Source organism: Agrilus planipennis, unplaced genomic scaffold (assembly GCF_000699045.2).
Source record: "Agrilus planipennis isolate EAB-ADULT unplaced genomic scaffold, Apla_2.0 scaffold338, whole genome shotgun sequence".
Taxonomy (NCBI): domain Eukaryota; kingdom Metazoa; phylum Arthropoda; class Insecta; order Coleoptera; family Buprestidae; genus Agrilus; species Agrilus planipennis.
Window position 1 is genome coordinate 55,712 of NW_020439108.1, and position 21,757 is coordinate 77,468.

At 35.7% G+C, this 21,757-nt stretch overlaps 1 protein-coding gene across 2 annotated transcripts; it reads left to right on the top strand.

Annotated features, from left to right (window-relative positions):
* Nucleotides 1–9,364: 9,364 nt before the first annotated feature.
* Nucleotides 9,365–11,803, top strand: LOC108742940. 2 transcript variants are annotated; one of them, XM_018478307.1, is made up of 7 exons: nt 9,365–9,692; nt 9,750–9,944; nt 10,001–10,137; nt 10,203–10,436; nt 10,493–10,907; nt 10,976–11,274; nt 11,487–11,803. In XM_018478307.1, the coding sequence occupies exons 1-7, from the start codon at nt 9,557–9,559 to the stop codon at nt 11,661–11,663; spliced, it is 1,593 nt and encodes a 530-aa protein (XP_018333809.1). In that variant the 5' UTR covers nt 9,365–9,556; the 3' UTR covers nt 11,664–11,803. The 2 variants fall into 2 exon arrangements, with proteins under 2 accessions (XP_018333809.1, XP_018333808.1); XM_018478306.1 differs by having other exon boundaries at nt 9,365–9,944.
* Nucleotides 11,804–21,757: the final 9,954 nt, after the last annotated feature.

Below are 21,757 nucleotides of genomic sequence, written 5' to 3' on the forward strand. Positions count from 1 at the left end.
TGGGTACATTGTCCCTGCGCTTCAATACGGCTTCGGTCCGTCATCCCTTGAGGATAAGAACCAGGGGATTATAACTCCAGGACAAGTAAGTAGTTAAACTCATTATTATTTATTAGGAGTTTAGGAATTTTACACACTAATTAAATATTATAACTTAACTTATAAGTAGGAGAGATAAGAGGCTAAAGGTTAAGGTTATATGTAGTTCCACTTCTGTGCACCCATAGTTTTATAATATTTAAACCGAAATATACTAATGATATGGTTTTCGTAATATATAAGAATCAATCTGATTTTCTCAATAAAAACTCAAAACCAAACATAAAGAAAAGACCGGATAAAAAAAGATTATAAAATTCGCTTTGTAGTTTTTTAGATTCAAAAATTTACAGAATTGTTTATGATTATGTATACAAAGCTTTTTTTAAATAGAAACAGTTTAAGAGACATTTCGCTTTTTTATGAGGCGATGAAAGAGGCGCTCTTTTTCATATTATTAGTCCATAAATATTCGAAAATTCCATCGAAGTCGAATATCGCGGTAAATATGCAAAAGGAGGTAATAAATAGTGCTGGGGTGTGTGAAATATCCATTCGAAAGCAATATTTGCCATTTTTGGCCGAAAGGACTGATCTCTGTTCATCGACAAATTGACTTTCTAAAACACTCTGGATTCCAACGGATATTCTCTCCTATGACTTTTTATGACTCTTTTTTGTGTGATTCCGCTACATTTGCAGACGTGAACAGATTTTTATAAAAGCCGTTTCCATTATTTCTCCAAAAATAAGAAACGAAAATCTAATGTTCGTCCATACGAAAACGGAAGCGCGAAATCCCTTCGAATTTAATTAAAAGAAACTCTTTTATTGTTTAATATGACATATTTTTCTTTTTTATTATGCGGATCTTTATTATCTATTTGTGATTATATATATAAAAGAAATTATGAGTGCTGTCAGCACAGGACAAAGTAGTATTGCGTAGTTAGTATCAGCAATTTCTTATGCTGAAGTGTACGATGTGTTGCATACCTATTTACAAACAATTCCTTTAAATTTAATTTTTCAAACAATTTTTAACACAAATTGTTCACAAAATGAATTTCGACCACTCGAAGCAATGGTGCTAACAGTTTCAAGCTCACAATGACTGATAATGAATATATAGGTACTATAACCGCCTCACCTCCCTGTCTTACGCGCTTCTCGTGATTTTTTGAAATGAGTACTGATTATTATTGACTCCACTATTTAATCGGTTGGTAATTGACCTATAGATATAGTAGGTAAGTGTTAGCATGCAATTAAAAAAAATAATATAGATGTACCAACTTTTTACCAAAGGGATAAATACGAATTTGTAGAACTTATGCAATATTACTCTTTTGAGGCACTGCGTATGCAACCATCACATCTCGATTAATTTGGTTTGTGTCCAAAATCCTATTTATTTATTAATTAATTAAACGAACCATATTTACCAAAAAGGACTTTAGGGAACCAGATAACCCATTTATTTTCAATTTGAACCTTTAAGTGCAAAATAAATAAGTGCAGTTTGCATATTATCATTTCACTGTATGCCTATCGATATAATTTAAAATTATTGACAGAAAATTATTACATAGTTAGTGAAAATTGGTAATTTGTCATGTTTATGGAGTAATTAAATAAAAAATCATATATATTCCCTAATAACAAAACCGACATTCTACAGTTTAATTACGGTCAGTATAATTAATTATCGCGTAAATTAGTTAAGCCCGCGTAACCTATAGTCTGTGTATTAAAAAATTAAAAGAACACACTAAAAGGCTCAAACCCTAACGCCAAACTACGAGGAAGTCCGGTAACAAAGTTACCTTCTTTAAGGACTGAACAAATCTATAAACTGAATAGTTAAATACTTGTAATAATAACTTTGACCGTCGTAAATAAATTAATTAACTCTACTTGATGTTTATAATTATCCATCTGGTAAACAGTTCACTTAACAAAGCGTTTTAGAAAATACTACAAATGGCGCAGTAAACGCCATCTGTAGCACGATGCTACATTTTAGGATTACGTATGCTCCAACAAAGTCCACTTGTGTGGATATCTACTTGCTGGAAACGAATCCCGGCGTAGCCAACCTCAACGTGATAGGCACGTTAGCTTAATCGAATAAAATAATTCGAAGTGGTCTGTATTCTGTCGAAACTGCCAGACGCGGATCGCGATTTCGATCTTTTTGGATCTCATCAGCGCGTCGCAGGCAGCTCCGACAGAACACAGACCAACTTTTACCTGCTGTCTTAACAGTGCGTTTTAGAAAATACTACAAATGGCACAGTAAACGCCATCTGTAGCACGATGCTACATTTTAGGATTACGTATGCTCCAACAAGAATTATTTTAGTTCACTTAACATTCGAATATAATCAGGACGCTCCTGCTTAAGAAACAAGACTATCGAATGATCGCTGCCCGTAGATGTACTGTAATAGATTAATTTTTAACAGCAACTCGTAAAACTGCTATTATAATAATATATTAAAATTATAAATGAACCAACTGGGAAAGAAAAGTATATGCCGTGCATAAAGTTTTTTATTATTAGTTGAGCTCGTAGAGTCGTCCAGCAGCGATAGCATTCTGTATGGATGAATCCATTAAAACATTTTATGGCCGCCGATTTATGGCGGACGGTAGGATATGAAATGATGCGAGTTATGCATCTGTAATAATACATCCGCGACTACTATATAGACAAATACGTATACGTTTGAAAAAATCATAAAAAAATAGATACCAACAGTCATATGAGTACAATATCGCAATAAAATCAATATGTATTTCCTTACCTAAGAAACAATATGGTGGTACGATACGTTTGTACCGCATGGAAAAGTAAAGTTAGAGCTAATATAAAAATTGGAAGCGAACAACTACGTAGAAGAAGTTGCCGATTTTCAATATCTAAGAAATCAGAGACATAGGTCAGGATGAAAGGAGCAATACATACAAGCGCATGATAGAGAAGGAGATATACGATGATAGTGGCACAAATATGAGTAAAGAAAGACCTAGATTATCCTTTCACTGTCCGAAAATATTTGGGTTGTGAAATGATGTAGTTTTCAGGAAATGCGAAGATGGACTCAGAATAGGAAGGGCACAGTGGAAGTGTGTGTATCCAACAAGCCTTCAGGATGCCTACCGTATAACGATAATGATGGGAAATTCTTGTTACAGGTCTCATCAAAGAGGGAATGGAATCGGGGTGATTCCCCCAAAACCAAATGGATAAATCGATTTATAATATTTCCCTTTCTTTTTCAATTAAATCTCATTTCATTGCTTCCTAAAAATATCTACTACAATACCCAACCAACCACTCAGAATTTATCATAAATATGAAATTCAGAATTAACGAAAACAAAACTCCGTCAGTAGAAATTAAAGATATTCTCATTTGATTCTCCGTTTCCCTCGTCTTTCTTTTTTACTTTTGATTGCCGACAACGAATTCACCCAGATTCAAATTTACTACTGCATACAAACCGAACTTCACACGTGACTGCGTGCGAATTTAATTTAAATCGCCAGCTTCTAAAGCTTCCCTTTGGCGATCATCAGCTGAGTTTACAGTAATAGGAATCAGCGTCAATTGCACTGGTGAGTGTACATACGCATATTAACCCGAACATTTAACTGCATCCATCGACGTTTCTTCGTCAACAGACCAAAAAGCACCTGAGATTTTTTAATATCAATTATAGTAAGTGGACTCTGTGGAAGTCAATAAGAAGCAGGCGAGATAGGTTGGTAGGATATCTTCTCAGGCATAAAGGTCTAGTCAAAGACATATTACAGACAGAAACGGAAGTTAGGAGGAGTAGAGGTAGACCTAGATTAGATTACTGTTCGCAAATAGTTAAGGATGTGGGTTGCTCTAGTTTTAGGGAAATGCGATGATTAGCTTAGGATAAGAAAGAGTGGAGGTACGTGTCCAACCAGTCTTAGGACTGACGACCTTATGATGATTATGAAAAGAAGTCTTGTTATCGTGTTCCTTTAGTGAGAATGGCGACTATCTCTGCGACTTTATGCGGCAGCTGACTGTGACAATTTCATTATCAGTCCCATCTCCAATTCATTACATCAAGGGACGTAGGTGTCGACATTCGAACAACATTGCATTTAAATTTTCTCTGCAGTCTGCAGCAGGATAATATTTATTAAAGCACCCGACCCTGGGGGCATCCACTCTCCTGTCTCGATTCGTTTCTCTTCAGTAATGGAGAACGTTCTTTCGATGTGAAAGGCAACGCCTGTCTTTGATCCCATTTGGACATCTGCACCATTTGTGATTGGTAGAGTGGGTTTTTCTACTTTTGGGAAAATGCGAAGATTGGCTCAGAATAGGAAAGAGTGGAGGTGCGTGTCTAACCAGTCTTGGGATTGACGACCTTATGATGATGAAGTAACCAGGATACTGTAGTAGAAGACATCGTAAACTCCTTACTTCTTACGATGACGGATTCAAGCCCATTTATCGAATATCAAAAGACAGTTTTCATGCACTTGCAGCATCTGTACATCCCATGGTATATCCGTTAATAGAGAAAAAAATAAAGACAATGCCGGCGGAGTATGAAATCCGATACTTATCGTGCTTGCAGTGCCTTTCAAGGTCATAGAAGCGTGAGGTAGAGAAGTTTTAGTCGGTAGGTCCGAGGACTTCTTCCTCGGGAATCCGACACTACCCAGTCGTACGGACGGCTGGGTGTCTTTTGAAGATCCCTCTTCCACGAAAACATAAAAAAAATCTAGTTTTAGGGAAATGCGAAGATTAGCTCAGGATTGGAAAGAGTGGAGGTGTGTGTCCAACCAGTCTTAGGATTGACAACCTTATGACGATGATGATAGTAAGTTATGGCATTAATGTGATTCGATTTTTAAAATAGGGAAATAGTGCTAATGAGAGATGGTGCCGTGACTGGGTAATGCAAACCACCCACTTTCTTAGTCGTAAATGAGCCGATGAGGGTTTTCATTGTAGCTCCACCGCGCCGTGGTGAAGGCAGCCCTTTTTCTCGCCATAAATTAAACGTTTTGTGGATCGGCTGTGGGACGGGCGACCGACCGACTAAGCGAAATGCTTTATTATGTTTGTAATTATTATTACCTTTTAACGTCGCGTGACAACGGAGAAAACACGACGTGCCGCGTTCCGACAACAAAACAATGACGACGTCGACGAGAACGGTTGTTGATGTTTTCGTTGATGGAGGCGTTCAAAAGGATGAAGAGACGGACGAGGTACGGTACGCCTCCGGTTAGTTGTCTTCGAAACGGGGGTGGCGTACAGGGTCGCGTGTCTAATTACAATCTTTAATTAAGGGCATGCTATCGTCGCTACTGCCTTTCTTACTTATCTACATATAGACTTGCGTTCGCACGCAAAACAGAACCTTTAATTTTTTGTTTTACAGTTAAATTAAATGATTGAGTGGCGGCACGTACATGTAGAAAGTCTCAAAAAGGGGACGTGGCGGTTCCTGAGGGAATGATCAAGAAATAGATAGTTGAAGACCTCAGGACTAGCCCAGAGGCTGTGACAATTTCCTGTGCAAATTGAACGAAATTCAACATCCTCAGCAATGTGGTAGCTACGGAAAATGTCAATCTCATCTTCATTTATGAAGCCTGAGGGTGGGTGGTAGTGGTAATGGTTGTGGTAGTGGTAGTGATAATAATAATGGTAGTAATAGTGATAGTTAAGGAAACAAACGAGACTGATCCTGTAGCTTTAGACATTGAACTAGTTCCTTGGCTTCGAGAGGATAGCAGTTCCATTCCGAATCCTTGGTCCAAGTTCTTCTTCGGTTTCCTTGGATCAGTTAAGCAAATGCAGAGGCATAATATTCGACAAACAAATAATCTTTCAGTTCTTTTCGGTCTCCATTTCATCCGTCTCATAGTTTTCACACCAGCTACCACCTATCCACTCTCATGAATTCTAAAAGGTGACTTAAGTGTCTCAAAGAATGGTAAACTGTAAGTGGCATGTCTAACGGTTAGATCCAAATATGGGCAAATTATATTCCCAATAATCAAATGGTTCTTTACGGAAATAATCACTTGAAGTTAATGGATTTCCTGAATAAAGTTGGAGATGTTTATTTTTCTTTGTTATGCATCATCTAAATAAAGAATGTTCTATGTATACTTTCAAATAAGATCAACATCATCTAGGAAATGAATTATCTTAGGTTTTTGATTTAACGACTATTCTGAATAACCAAATTCTCCCGTTTCCATCCTGTCGATCTCGCATTTCTTTCTCTCATTAACACCACCCTCGCCCATTAACACAATTTCCAAAAGAGACTAAAAAGGGGCCTCTATTTAGCTAACCACTAGTATCAAAACCAGAGTGATCCAACTAACCAAGCAAACTTTTTACTACTTACTTTGCTAACCAGAGTTTCAGCAACAGATCCAACGAAACTTCGACTACCTGTACTTAATGTCAAGAGCCACCCCCTTTTCTTTCATGTCCCGGATTACATACACTTTAGATATATAGAAATACAGAGGAACGTCAGTAAGAATCTTATTAGTTTGGCTGATGTTTCAAAGAGGCATAAAGGAAAAGCAGTAACTTTAATTTGGAACCGACGAAATCACGAAGTGCGCCTTTACGTTCCAAGGGAAACCAGATTAATTATAAAGATAACGAGGTCGGAAACTGGATTTATTTGTATTTGCGGTACCTTTCGTGAGAGATAAAATCGCCACCGAGCAGTCAATACTACAACAATTTTCTCCGACATTTACGTGTAAACTTGGCAATGGACATGGAATTTATAAGAGCTGCGATTTCCGATTGCTGTTCTAGTTACAAAATCGCAATTGTCCTTTAGTAAATAGTCAACAAACATCCGTCCAGCAATATTACAAAATTTTAATTGTTCAAATATTATTCACAAAAGCTTTATTAATGCTGGGAACAAATTGTCAGATATAGATTCTAAAGATTTAGATTACCGATGCACTCCAAAAAAATACGTCTCGATATATAACGATCGTCTCCCCAAGACGTGTTGGTTGAAAATGCTTAACGTAACATCTGCTTGTTCTTGTTCCTTTTGAAATCGTTTTCTAAACGACCTCGAAGATTCGCTATTAGTTAACTTTTAGCATATTTGTTTTTCGGAATACAGACAAAGGGCGCCAAATTGTGTTCGAAAACAGACGGCATTATCTGCACTTGCCTTTCCAAAAACGTTCCGGAAATGCTTTATCTGGACCGTAAAAACCCCTTAATTTGCCCTACAACGTTGCATTAACGTTTTCAAACGCAGATAACGGTTTCATTATGGAAATGTGGACGAACGACCCAAGCAAATTTTGACCTAAATTTCCGACTAGTAGTGATTAGTGTTTATTTCGAAACAAAAAACTCTCCCTCTAACTGCATCCTGTCTTTACATAATCTAGAAATAGAATGGCGTCAATGGCAAACAGACGCCATTACGAAACAATGTTAGAACTGCTGCTCATTGACCATTTGGAACGTACAGAATATAAACAAAACGATCTCTTTCTTCTAATTGCATTCGATATGCATCTTCTATGAAGTCAACATATATACGTATATGAATTATAAATATATATCGAACTAGGGGTGTATTGTTGCCACTGTTTCAAAGTCCGTTTTGTAGCACTCATTTGTGAATGATTAGATAAATAATGGAGGCTGTAATAGGATTTGCAGTCCGCAATATAAAGCCTTTTGTTTGCAGTGTTTATGTAGCAACCGTTCCAATTATTTATCTATTGCCACCAAACTAATTAGGTACCAGATTTATCATGAAAGAAAAAATAGGATTCAATACGTTTGTGATATAGAGAGATTGTTTCCTGTTGATAAAGATCAAACCAACTGTTTGAATTTTCTGTCAAAGACGTAGCGATTTTATTCGGGAAGGAGACACAAAATTCACATTCAATTATTGTTTATTTACCAGCATTCCTTTATTTATTCGTAGTTTTTATTTCTTTAAATTCCATTAAAATGGAAGGATATAATTAGCAAAACAAACTTTAGGTGAAAAGTGGGCAAGTTGGATATTCCGCAAATTTGTCCTGAACATCAGTACTAAATTTTTATTTATTTTTGAGAATCCATTTTCCATGTACATTGGACATACAGAAACCATTCAGTCTAGCTTCAGCCATACTAAACCTCATTCACGTTTTTAACGCGTCGCAACGTAGAAAAGGACCTTTCATCGATGGTGTTATTCAACGAACATCAGTCAGTAAAGAACAAACAATTAACCATCAAATATACACCTGGCCTACTTTAAATTGTAGTGCAGTACAGGAAACTCAAAACAGCCATCTTGTTTACATAAAGCGAGGTATTCAGTCATTTTTTTTTTGTGAAAAAATAATGTTTTTCAGCATTTTCCCTTTACTAGAGCTTTTTAACAAGAGGGTTGTTAGCAAAGATTGTTGAGTTTAATGAGAACTTAAGCGACATATTTATATTCACTTGCCTATTATGTGAAATTAATTTAGGAGACTTTTTGAAAACCAACTCTAACGAGATTTTGAACAAAGCAATAGAAAGAATTTCAAGAAACCTTAAAAGCATTTAAAGAATCTAGCCAAGAACAGCCTTCATTTTATTTGACCTGAAACTTTATTTTTAACATCCTAAAATATTCCTTAAGATTAAGTCTGAGTGACGTTGCATTCTTAATGTAGTGTTCAGGGCCAAAAACCTGTCTCTGATAACATATTTTTATTTTCACCACTGGCCAAATTTCAATCATTCTCATATCAGTTCAATAACGAAAAGATGGTAATATTCGAAAAGTCATCAGGTCTACACTGCTCCTTCGAAGATTATCAAGTGACGGGAATGAATTATGGAGTGTGTGATTCATCTTGTCTGCTGCACTGCAGTCAGCAAACTAAAGAAAAATTCGAATTCGGTTTTTGACAGATAAAGTGGTATTTTCTTTGAACAAAATCCACTCACATCCATCTTCGCAGAGAAAGAACTTTACGAGCGAAATACAAACGAACGTCTGGGCATAATACTTGGATTTCTTTTCTTATATGGAGTATATTTGCTAGATCCAGTAAAAATTCGGTTGAAAAGGTAGTGTTACAAATCATAATATCTGTTATTTACTTTGTATCTTTGTGATCCCAGCTTTAATGCCGCCATTACTACTTTATTTTAACTTACTTCCTACCGCATAAGTGTAAACCAACCATTATCATTTAATGCATGAAGAATTAACGCGCATGCCCCACAAACGTCAGTTTATTTTCAAATTTAAAATGTCAACAAATTGTTAACCTACAATTGAGTGCATAGCATATATTTTCCTGTTTTGGTTCATTATTTTTATTTCAAAACAGACATTGCTGAAACATTTAATTGCAGGTACTACTAAGAGTCGTTGTGCCTCAATTACTATGAAAAATATCTAAATCTGTGTAGAATTATCGCTTAAAGGCGTACACATACTTCATCAGTATTATGCAGAGACAGACATTTAAATCCACTAGTACAAGTAAAACATGTAGAGACTGTACACGTTTAACTGCTCCTTCTTCGCTTTTTCCATCCAAACAGTTGACGCAGAAACCTAAGCAAACGAATATAAAGTCTAAAGGTATATACTCTGGACCTATTCATAAGGAAATTTTTGCTGATAAAGGTGCTTCGGTAGAAGTTACAGTTAAAACTCTTAACGCCAACGGTCCCAGTGCAACGAAGAAGAAAGACACTCAATCAACAGGTGCAAGAGAAACATGGGGGGACATGTTAAAAGCTGGGAAAAGTGTATCAAACTTGAACAAATTCGACCCTTTAAGAACTTTAAATTTTTTAATAAATGAACTACAGGATAAACTGCAAAATCTAAGTGACTTATTGTTATACATATTATATATACCAACATAGTTACAAAATAACTTTCAGGTGATGTTAATGTACAACAAATTATAACCGATATGCATAACATAGTGAAAAGAATGCCCACAGAGAATTCTGTAACTATCAAACAAAGAGCAATGAGTGAATCAAGAAAACCAAGACCAATCAATACAACAAAACTGGTAAATTACAACAGTAGATGTATAATCAGTAGCACGTTTTGTTTCTGAATATTAATGTTTTATAGATAAAAATAGCAAGCACAGCATCTCAAACAGAGCCTATTTTAGACAATACAACAGTTGAAACAGAAAAATTTAGGAAACAATGGGAAGAAAGCTCAAAGAAATTAGAAATTAATTGTAAACAACTTGAAAATCTATGTAGTCGATATAAAAGAGAAAAAGAGGAAATTGAACTCTTGTTAAAAGCAGAAAAGGATACTGTTAAATATTTGAGGAAGAAGAATGAGGAAACCAAAGTGATTTTTTTCTTTTTCATTTAACTAAGATATATGCTTTAATGTTTTACTTGCAGCAAAACAAGGAAATCGAAAGCAAATTTCAGGAGATGAAGACTCTGAATTCCACTCTTCAAATGAGACTGCAAGAGGTGAAGTTAGAAAATGGCAATCTTCAAGCAGAAATAAGACGATTAAAAACACAAATCGAGATGGAGACCAGTCCTTCAAAAAGAGAACTGAAAGCTCTTGTAAGTGATTTGCATGCTCAAAAGAGCATTTGTGACCAAGAAATAATTGTATTGAAACATCATCTGGCTAAAGTAAATATGGAAAAGGAGAAATTCCAAACTATTTGCAACCTAAGGACAAAGCAGGTGGAAGAAATTCAATCAGAAATGTTGCAACTACAGAAAATTGTTGACGAAAATATATTGGATTTACAAAGGACCACATTCCAGCCTATTTCTAGTGGTGGTGCAACAAATGCAGGTAAATTTTTTACTGTAGGTTATTAAAGTTGTATATTAATTACCTTAATTCATTACTTTTCCTTGCAGGAGAATTTTTCGAGAGTATTCCCATGGCAGAATTGATGAATAACGTTAGTAAGTCTACTAGAGAAGGCACAACAAAAAAGGCGACAGAGGAGGAGCAGATGGGCAAGGAAATGGGTGACAACAACACCATGCCCTCCACAATCAATTCAGATGAGTCGACTCAGGCCTTCTTTTTGAAAGATCCACCCTCGGATAAATTGTCTTTCAAAGAACTACCCTCTGGCGACAGTTCCAATCATTTCCTGCTAAGGATATCAAGCAGTGAGAGCAGCACGCCCCGCAAAAAACAACGGCATCCAGTAAGATTTTTTTCACAAACAAATAGAAATTGGTAATCTTGCAAATTATTGGCTTAGAAATTAAAATAATGTAGAAAGTGAAAAATCACAAAAAAATCAATAAGATACAAAGCCATACAATGTTTAAAATTGTTGCTCATTTGTCTCAATATAATTATTAATTTGCAGTTAATAAAAACCTTTTGTAACTGTTACTGTTTCCAATATTTCAGGAACCAATATCAAGATGCTTAAATAAAGACAGATTTGACATCCCAACACTAGGGGAAATACATAACACTGATGCTCAAGCCAATATTAGAGAAATGTTTGCCGAACTGAAAAGACAAGCCCTTCAAGTGTTTCCAACCCTAAACATCCCCAGTTCATTGGAGTTCTCTGACAAATAATTCTGTTAATTTATTTACAAATATTTATATTTATATTTTGATTTTCTTTCACAAGTCTGGTCATGCATACTCTAAGCAACTACCCACTCTATATTTTTTAAGTCTGGATATGTTTTTTACCATACTTTCTTAATAAAACGAAATTATTAACAACATAATTTTGTTTGTATTGATTTCTAAATTAAACGATTTTTTTAAGTATTGAAATACTTAAATATGTAGATACGCAAGTTTAATAATCAGTATAAGTGTGTGACACAAGTTAACTATTCTTAAAAACAAAAGACATTTTGCCTGGCACTTCCGCCAGAAATTAAATCAACAATAAAATGAAAACGAAAAAAGCAAAAATTCGCATTTGTCGCTCGTCTTCGGCTTGTTGGACCATGGTATTGACCGTTCTAAAAACGTACACGAAATATATTCTAGTATACCGTAAGGAAAGAAATGGTAATTATTAACAACTAAACTATTTTATTTAAGTATTACAATTCTTGAATAGATACACAAGTTTAAAATTAAGTTTTTGTAACACCATGACAATAGAAAAAGAATAATACAATATTTAAGTAGATACAAAGAAATATCAACACTATTTCACAATAAAATCCAGAAAATAGACAGTAAAAAGAAAAGAAGAACCTAAACAAATAGCATGTGGATGTAAGCCCCCACTAAAGAAGGATTTTGAAAATCCAATCTCTATAAGGGTAGATTATAAAGTGGATAAAGTGTATTTCTAAAAATTCTTTGAAATTTCCAGGCCTAAGCGGCATTACCTAAGAAGGTACTGTAGGAACAACAACATACAAAGTCTACTTCTAACTCTATTCCTAAAATATTACTCGTAAAAAAACGTACTCCAGCAATTTTCAATATTCAATATAGAAAAAACTAATAAAAATAATAAAACCCGTTACATTAGTTATCAAAATAAAGATTTCGTATTAAATTATTTATAATTCCATTTTAATACCCTGCGTCTCATTTTCCTTATAGAACCACCCTGTTTTCTTCATACGGATACAGTTTCATATTTCCCTTTTAAAAATGTTTTAAATGTTTTAAAAAAACCGTATCACAAACTTTTAAGAATCTACTTTAAATTTATCACAGAGAGAATGTTTATAACTGTTAATAATTTAAGAGTAACAGACTAGCGAGTAATCTTCTAATTTACTACTTCCGCTTATTCTGTTACTTCCGCATTACAAGCGTTTGTACCTGCTGACTGTATGTTACCTATGCATATGTATGCGTATAAACGAACCCCTTCATTATTAAAAAGTCATTAAACTTTTACGATTCAATTCAAGTCGAAATGCCCCACGAGGAATTGCTTTAGATTTATAAAAGAACTTACGTTCGCAGGAGCAGGCCGACATGAATCTTTTAGTCATCCCTTTAGGACTGCTAAGAGACAATAGGAAAGATGTTTAGTCCAATAAGACCGAAATAAAAATACCTACTGCTGGACTTGCAGCAAAACGGCATATGAACTAATTAATTCAAAGAAATCAATCAATCGATAAATGCAAAAATTACGATTTAATGATCACTGAACAACTCAAGCCTAAACTATGGGATTTCTAGGGCCAAAATTCCCCTTTGCGGATCTTTATAAACTTTATGCCACCAATATATTTTTCTATACATAAGGATGATAGTAGAGAGTTAGTTTATTTAATATATTTCACAATGAATACGAAAATGTAACACAAATTCAATTAACACCATCCTAAAAACACTAAAAGGGACATCTTGCCTGGCACTTCCACCAGAAATTAGATCGACAATAAAATAAAAACAAAAAAATTCAAAGTTTAACGACTGACGCTCATCTTCGGCTCGTAGGACCATGTTATTAACCGTTCTGAAAACGTGCACGGAAACTATTCTAGTATGCGGTAAGAAAAGAAATGATAATGATGCACGGCATTGAAAATTCGACAACCCACAAAAATAAATGTCTCTGCAGCAAAATTGGATCGAAGTCTTTCGGCAACACGGATATCTAAGGTGGCCAGTAGGTATTCTTTCAGAATCGACGATGCATTTTAAAATTTACGTATTCATTATTTACAAACGTTTGGTGAACTTTACAATTCGCTACTTCCTCAACGTTTCTGAATTATTCATCACGCTCCTGTCTCTTCAGGAGACATATTATTCGCTTCGATAACTCAACTGCCATGTACGGACCACCATACAAGGTGCACATTCAAATAAATTACCAGAAAATACGGTGTAGGTATCTACATAAGTAGAAGCGAAAATACTCAACGGAGTGTTCAAATGAATCGTTTGACGGTATTTTCAAAGAATAATTGCAGCATAAATTTCAACTGCATATATTGCACGGTATATTTTACGCATATAAAAGTATAAATATGATGCATGTATAAAAATCTAATATGGGCAAACATTCTCTACGATACCTTTAACAAAATATATCATTGGCAAAGGTAGTACCGCGAAATTTTGATTTTTTTGACATTTTAGTTATTAGAGAATAATAAGTTAACGAATAACCCTTAAAATGTCCTTTTCAAATACAAAATCGCCCCAGCTATATCTTTTAACTTTTGGCATAAAATAGTATTAAAACAAGAAAAAAGATTTTTTACTCATAGAAGCTCAAAATATTTTTTCGTAATAATTTTTAATTTCCCCCTTAGAAGCGCAAGACTCCTTTTCGTTACAATGAGTTTCATTTTAAACAGTTTGTCGCTCTATCGTTACGTAGGTAATTTATTTATTTATAGTTCCTTGAGCAACTTCTGACAAGAGAAGAAGTCGAGCGAGTCGAATGTATTTCCGCAAATTGATGTGATTTTGGCATGAAAACTTAATTTCCTTCGTATTGCCACGTACAGTGCATCTATTGATTACGTTCTACCACTAAATTGATGCACACGAGCGTGTCGTCGTTTTTAGCAGCCCTTTATCCCGAATAATCCCTTAGAATTTTGAAAAAAGAATAAGGGAACAACAGAGAATGCGAACCTTTTTTTCTGATTCTTCCATGTTTAAAATCGACACATTAAAAGTTTTGTTACGTTTTTTAAAAAACGAAATTGCTCTCCATTTAAACAAGTGCTTTTTATATTCGGATATAATGGACAATCGATTTTGGAGAACGCTTTTGGACGGAAAATTAACAAGTCCGATATAAGTCACATGCTTACACTACCAACTAATGAAGTAATAAACAGTTAAAGAAGAAAAATTTCCCTTTTGTCCTTTGTGATGAGACATCTGAGATGGGTTACTTTTCAGGTAGGAAGCGTCAAAATTTGCCCTCCTATCGGAAAAACTACCCAAGCACGACTCAGGGACAGCCCCTCTATCCATTTTTGCAATTATTACAGGTGATTCATCCAGAAGGACAGATACACATTAGAGTAATCTAATTCTTCAAAACCTACCCACTACAGTTACGTATCAAAATGTACCGATCTTTTTTTGTCTTGAAAGTTCAGTTTTTCCAATTTTCGATTGAGTAACTCTGTTCCCCCGATGGATTTACTTATTCGTTTCTACAATTCAGGAAATTCCAAGAAATAGTGTCAGGCACTATTAAAATGATAGAAAAGATCAATAGGTAGATACTAATTAAAGTTCAAAAAAGTTCATTTTATTAGTTAGATACGATGTAGATACACATAAACACGTAGAATGAGATAGAAAGGAAGAAGAAGAAAGAAAATATTTTTACACAAAAGACAAGTTGGAAAGAAGAACAAAAAGTTGGAAATTGCAAATTTGAAACAGTCCATTACCTAGACCGCCATTTCGCGTTCAGAAGCTTGCATGAAGACCGAGGATTTCGTGATTATATTCGTCGGCTTCGTAATGAAACTAACAAGTTAACTTCGCTGCGCTACGATACACAGGATAAAGTAACCGAGTTCGACCGGGGAGTTAAAATAAAGATTTATGAGTGCCCGCTGGCAAGCCGGAAATCAGTGTGTATTACTTTATGAAAACTGTAAAGTTGCCTATTCCATAAACTCTGCAGTTCCTGCATGATAAAAACTGCATAGAGGGCGTGGTCGGACCCGACTTCTTCCATCATAATACACATGTGCATGCGATCTACAAAGTATTTCTAAACGGGAAATGCCTAATGTATAATTTATATCCATCAAGTTAGCACTCCCACTAAGAAGTTTCAAAGTAGATTAATTGTCGTAAATTTGTCGTGAAAGAAAAAATTTGTCGCGTCTGTTTTTTAAAAAGTAGCCCCTGGTAGTGGTAACTTGTCACGCAAATTAGCATTACCGTCCATGAAATTACTTTTTTGTCATTGAACCTTGGTGATAAAAGTTTTATCGCGTTTGGGTTTTAAAAAATAACCTCTGGTTGTGGTAACTTAACACACAAGTTAGTATTACCATCCATGAAAGTACCTACGATTGAATAAGGCAACAGACAAAAAACATTTGTCGCCTTTTTGTCGTTGAACCTTGGTGATAAAAGTTTTGTCGCGTTTGGGTTTTTAAAAACAGCCTCTGGTTGTGATAACTTAACACACAAGTTAGCATTACCATCCATGAAAATACCTACGGTTGAATAAACTAATAGACAAAAACCATTTGTCGCCTTTTGTCGATGAACCTTGGTGATAAAAGTTTTGTCGCTTTTGGATTTTTAAAAACAGCCTCTGGTTGTAATAACTTAACACACAAGTTAGCATTACCATCCATGAAAATACCTACGGTTGAATAAAGGAATAGACAAAAACCATTTGTCGCCTTTTTGTCGTTGAACCTTGGTGATAATAGTTTTGTCGCGTTTGGGTTTTAAAAAATAACCTCTGGTTGTGGTAACTTAAAACACAAGTTAGCATTACCATCCATGAAAATACCTACGGTTAAATAAACGAATAGACAAAAACCATTTGTCGCCTTTTTGTCGTTGAACTTTGGTGACAAAAGTTTTGTCGCGTTTGGGTTTTAAAAAATAACCTTTGGTTGTGATAACCTGACACGCAAGTTAGCATTACCATCCATGAAAGTCCCTAAGAGTGAATAAAGCAACAGACAAAACCACTTGTCGTCTTTTTGTCGCTGAATCTTGGTGAAAAATGTTTTGTCGCGCTTTTTAATATAGTTGAAAAAATGTGATATATTTTTTACAAAATGTGAATTTCCAAATTTTGACGTATCTTGTGCGAATATGTCTAAAACACAAATGCGACAAATTTTTCCTTTCACGACAAACTTACGACAATTAACTTTGTTTGGGTTTGACTTTAACTTTATCAACTTTATTTCTCTGACTGATACATCATCTCGTATCCCTATTGCTTTATGCTGTATAGTTACCTATTACACTTTATTTTCATTACTATTGCAACACTTCTCTTTATTTCATTAACATTTTCCATTACTTCCGATCGACTGCTAAGCTGTTTGGCTTTTCTGCCTATAGAGCTTTAGTTTAGAAATTCATATCGGGAAGAAAACAATAATCTACGAACAGAACACAACCAGCAAAATATTTAATAATGCGCAGAGAACACCTTTATCTTTCTCATTTTCTTTCTTCCTCTTTCTCTCCATCTCTCTCGCAATCCTTCCCTTTTATTCTTCTTCTCTCTCTATATCATCTCCAATGACGTAGAAATAAATTCCTTCCCTACCTCAGGCTCTCTTCTAATTACCTGTATTAAGTTTGTTCCATCAACTTTTCAACCGTTTAACTTCGTTATTAAAAATTTCCAAATAGAATAGAGACTTTTAAAAAGGCAATAATGGAGCTATTAGCGGCAATTTTTACTAAAATGGATACCAAATTGCCTGCATATATACTCAGGGCTCCGGAAATACGTCGGAAATGTTTCAAAAATTTGGTACTTAAAATGTGTCCCAAGTGACAAAAACATATTTTATAAAAATGAGGCTAATTCAGGACCACCTTGGTATGCTCCTTGAAGTTTAAAAGAAGTTACTATCTTCCATTTGGCATTATATCAAAGAAGATACCTTGTGTATTCGTTATTAATAGAATTATATCTTTAAGGGTACCGTAGTGGAATAGCAAAAGCAGAACCTTTACAGTTCCGTCATGTTTAACCTTCTATCGATAAAATTTGAAATCATTGAAAGGCGATGTAACAGTCATTTTGATGATAATCGACAGTTCCAGTTATTATCCATAAGTATACTTTGTATTTCAGTAGTTCTGGTGAGGCGATATTGAGTCAGGGGTTGCAAAACTGCAAAAATGCAAAATCGTCTTCTATTATCCACAAGTATACCTTGTATTTCAGTGGTTCTGGTGAGGCGATATTGAGTCAGGGGTTGAAAAACTGCAGAAATGCAAATTCGTCTTCTATTATCCACAAGTATACTTTGTATTTCAGTAGTTCTGGTGAGGCGATATTGAGTCAGGGGTTGCAAAACTGCAAAAATGCAAAATCGTCTTCTATTATCCACAAGTATACCTTGTATTTCAGTGGTTCTGGTGAGGCGATATTGAGTCAGGGGTTGAAAAACTGCAGAAATGCAAATTCGTCTTCTATTATCCACAAGTACACTTTGTATTTCAGTAGTTCTGGTGAGGCGATATTGAGTCAGGGGTTGCAAAACTGCAGAAATGCAAAATCGTCTTCTATTATCCACAAGTATACTTTGTATTTCAGTAGTTCTGGTGAGGCGATATTGAGTCAGGGGTTGCAAAACTGCAGAAATGCAAAATCGTCTTCTATTATCCACAAGTATACTTTGTATTTCAGTAGTTCTGGTGAGGCGATATTGAGTCAGGGGTTGCAAAACTGCAGGAATGCAAAATCGTCTTCTATTATCCACAAGTACACTTTGTATTTCAGTAGTTCTGGTGAGGCGATATTGAGTCAGGGGTTGCAAAACTGCAGAAATGCAAAATCTATAAGTATACTTTGTATTTGTATTGGGTAAATAATCACTTGAGAACTTTTCCTTACACATAAACGAAGTGATATTTCCATACTGTGCTAGTCTTAACAGTGACTCAAAATAAAACGTTTTAAATTATTAGTAGCGTTTTGCTCATCCCCGTGTGACACTTAACGATCAGAACAACTGTGACTGGAATATTAATTTTGACGACAGATTATGGGGCTGACGATTCGGGCAAATGGGCCGAGCCTTCGGTGCGTTCGTACTTATAGATATGCCAGTGTCGAAATATGAGGCGGGGATCTCTCCTGTAATTTTTCAAGTTTGCGGAAACATTGCGCCTTTTTGGGATGAATATTAATTACTTGAAGTGCCGCGTCACGGGCCGCTTTCTTAATTAAAATGTCCCCAAATTAAATTCTTACATTAGCCAAGACACAGAAGCTCGACGTCCGTCAGCGTCGCGTCGTTGTCGTTCCCTTTTGTTTCGCGAATCACAAAAGGTGCAGATGCCTAAATGGGATCAAAGACAGGTGTTGCCTTTTACATCGAAAGAACGTTCTCCATTACTGAAGAGAAACGAATCGAGACAGGAGAGTGGACGCCCCCAGGGTCGGGTGCTTTAATAAATATTATCCTGCTACAAGACTTCTTTTCATAATCATCGTAAAGTCGTCAGTCCTAAGACTGGTTGGACACGCACCTCCACTCTTTCCAATCCTGAGCTAAACTTCGCATTTCCCTAAAACTAGAACAGCCCACATCCTTAACTATTTGCGAACAGTAATCTAATCTTGGCCTACATCTACCCCTCGTAACTCCCGTTTCTGCCTCAAATGTCTCTCTGACTAGACCTTCATGCCCGAGAAGGTGTCCTACTAATCTCTCTCGCCTATTTCTTATTAACTTCCATAGAGTCCTCTGTTCTCCTATTCTTTCTAATACCTCTTCATTTCTAACGTTCTCTATCCACGGTATCCTCATCATTCGCCTGTAACACTATATTTCGAACGCTTCTAACCTTTTCTTTTCCGTCGCGCCCACCGTCCATGTTTCGCACCTGAACAACGCCGCGCTTCAAACATATTCCTTTAACAACCTTTTTCGAATTTCTAAATTAACTGTTCGCGAGCACAGAAGTGACTTGTTCTTATTGAAGGTGACTCGAGCCTGCAATGTCCTCTGCTTTATATGCCTACTACTGCTTCCGTCCTGACTTATCTGACTTCCTAAAATGGGTCACTTCTTCTAATTTTTCATCTCTTATCTTCATATTCGCTCTTCCTCTACTTTTCTTCCTTTACTGAAAATTTTCATCCATTGATGAAAGGGTTGCTTTAACGATACATGCGACAAAATGAGAGATTTAATAAATTAAAAGATGAAATTTGTGAGAAACTCTGTGGGTACATTCAAGTGGTAAAGGAAGCAGATATAATTAGAATATAAGGCTCAGAATGAGAGAGTGATTATACCAGGTGTTGTGTGAGAACAGGGGAGTAATTGGTCAAATGTTCTATGTAAAAAATATATAATTTCTCCCTGGCTGTCCATTATTGGCCTCAGTTTTAATATTAACAAGACCTTCATGGTCATTTGACGGTGTAATCATTTTTTCAAATGGCACTGCACATTTTTGACCTCTGAAATGATAACCGAAAAATCTACAATCAAGTAAATCTTCGAGTAATCCCATTTTGACCTCTGGCATTTGTGTTGGTACTTTTCCTAAATCCTGTATGTAATGGATGGGTGACAAATACTTCAAGATAATGAAGAGGAATCTGCAAAAACCTATGTGGCATGCAAAAATGCATTACTACTCCCTGCAACATGATTTTGGTCAGCTCAAGGTTGTTAGTAACTGTCAAATTGAACAATAACCCACAAATAAAAACGAAAGGAAGGGAAATTTATTTGAACTTCAAATAGCACGATCGCTGGGCAATTTCTCCTGCTTTCTGTGCTTGTTTTCTTTTGCTGGGCGCATTTTCTTTTTATTCCAATTTAAAGCAGTTTCCTGTCCCTTTTTCGAATAAGATCGTTTTTTATTAAAGGGTATTAGGGCGGAACGCGAACAGGCTGCCTCTGGGTATGCATTCGGAAAAGAAATAATTATCTCCAAAGGGTGTACGTATATACTTCAGAGAACCTTTTGTAGACCATACCTACTCTCTATCTTCCTCCTTCTGCATGTACTTTCCTCCAGTGCTTTTGCTCACACTACAAAAACGTCGGAACGTTACCGGATAACTTGCGTCCTATGGCTTCCGTACCGTTACAGTTAAAGTTTTTTCCGACAGACCATTATACTGGCGTCACTTGCCGCATTCGATCTTACATTCTAAAATCTAGGTGATGCTGGTAATGTTTACAAAAGATGTTATTTTATAAATTCAACAGAAAAACATTTTTGTCATTAATGTTATTGGCATTGTTAGATATTATTACGGTTCAAACGGAAAACAGCCCTTAAAACGGGAGTGTGGCATTCTCTGCACGCTTCATTGCATAATTTTCCATTTTGATTCGTAGACGATCATTTGCATATTAAAATAGAATATCGCACGTTTTATAACAAAGAACATGTTTATACGTATGTGTATATGTGTATACACACTTAAAATCTTTTCCAAAATGTATTCAAGTCGTATGCAAATACGTGGAAATGGCGTTGCAGGTTATTCCGGAAAATATGGAAATTTTCTCTGTTGCGGTCTATTTCCTGTAGGAGAAGAAATTGCAATTGTGAGCGGCAATTTGAGACTCCTTCGTATTTTTTAATGATCTACTGGGTGTTCAAAATAAGTAGAAGATAAAACCTTTCTGCTTCTCTCTTCAAATAAGATCAAGTTAGGTTCGGTTGGGTAGCTCTGTAATTATCCTCTGAAGTACGTGGTGCAATCTTAAAGATGTTCAGAGTCTTATTCAATTTAGATAACTTCAGCCCTTCTCATAATTTGAATTGTAATATTTTCAAAAATTAAGAAAGATATATGCAATTCTGGTGCCCATATGGGGATTCAATGCAGTTCTAAGCCACCGAGAGGCATGGCCTAGAGGTCTAGACCATTGCTTAGCATTCGGGAGGACGCAGGTTCGATTCCGGGTCCGTCTGCCTTGGTCCAAGTTTTTCTGTGGTTTCCTTGGATCACTTAGGCAAATGCTGAGGCAGTAATATTCCACAGATAATCTTTCACTCTCTTCTGT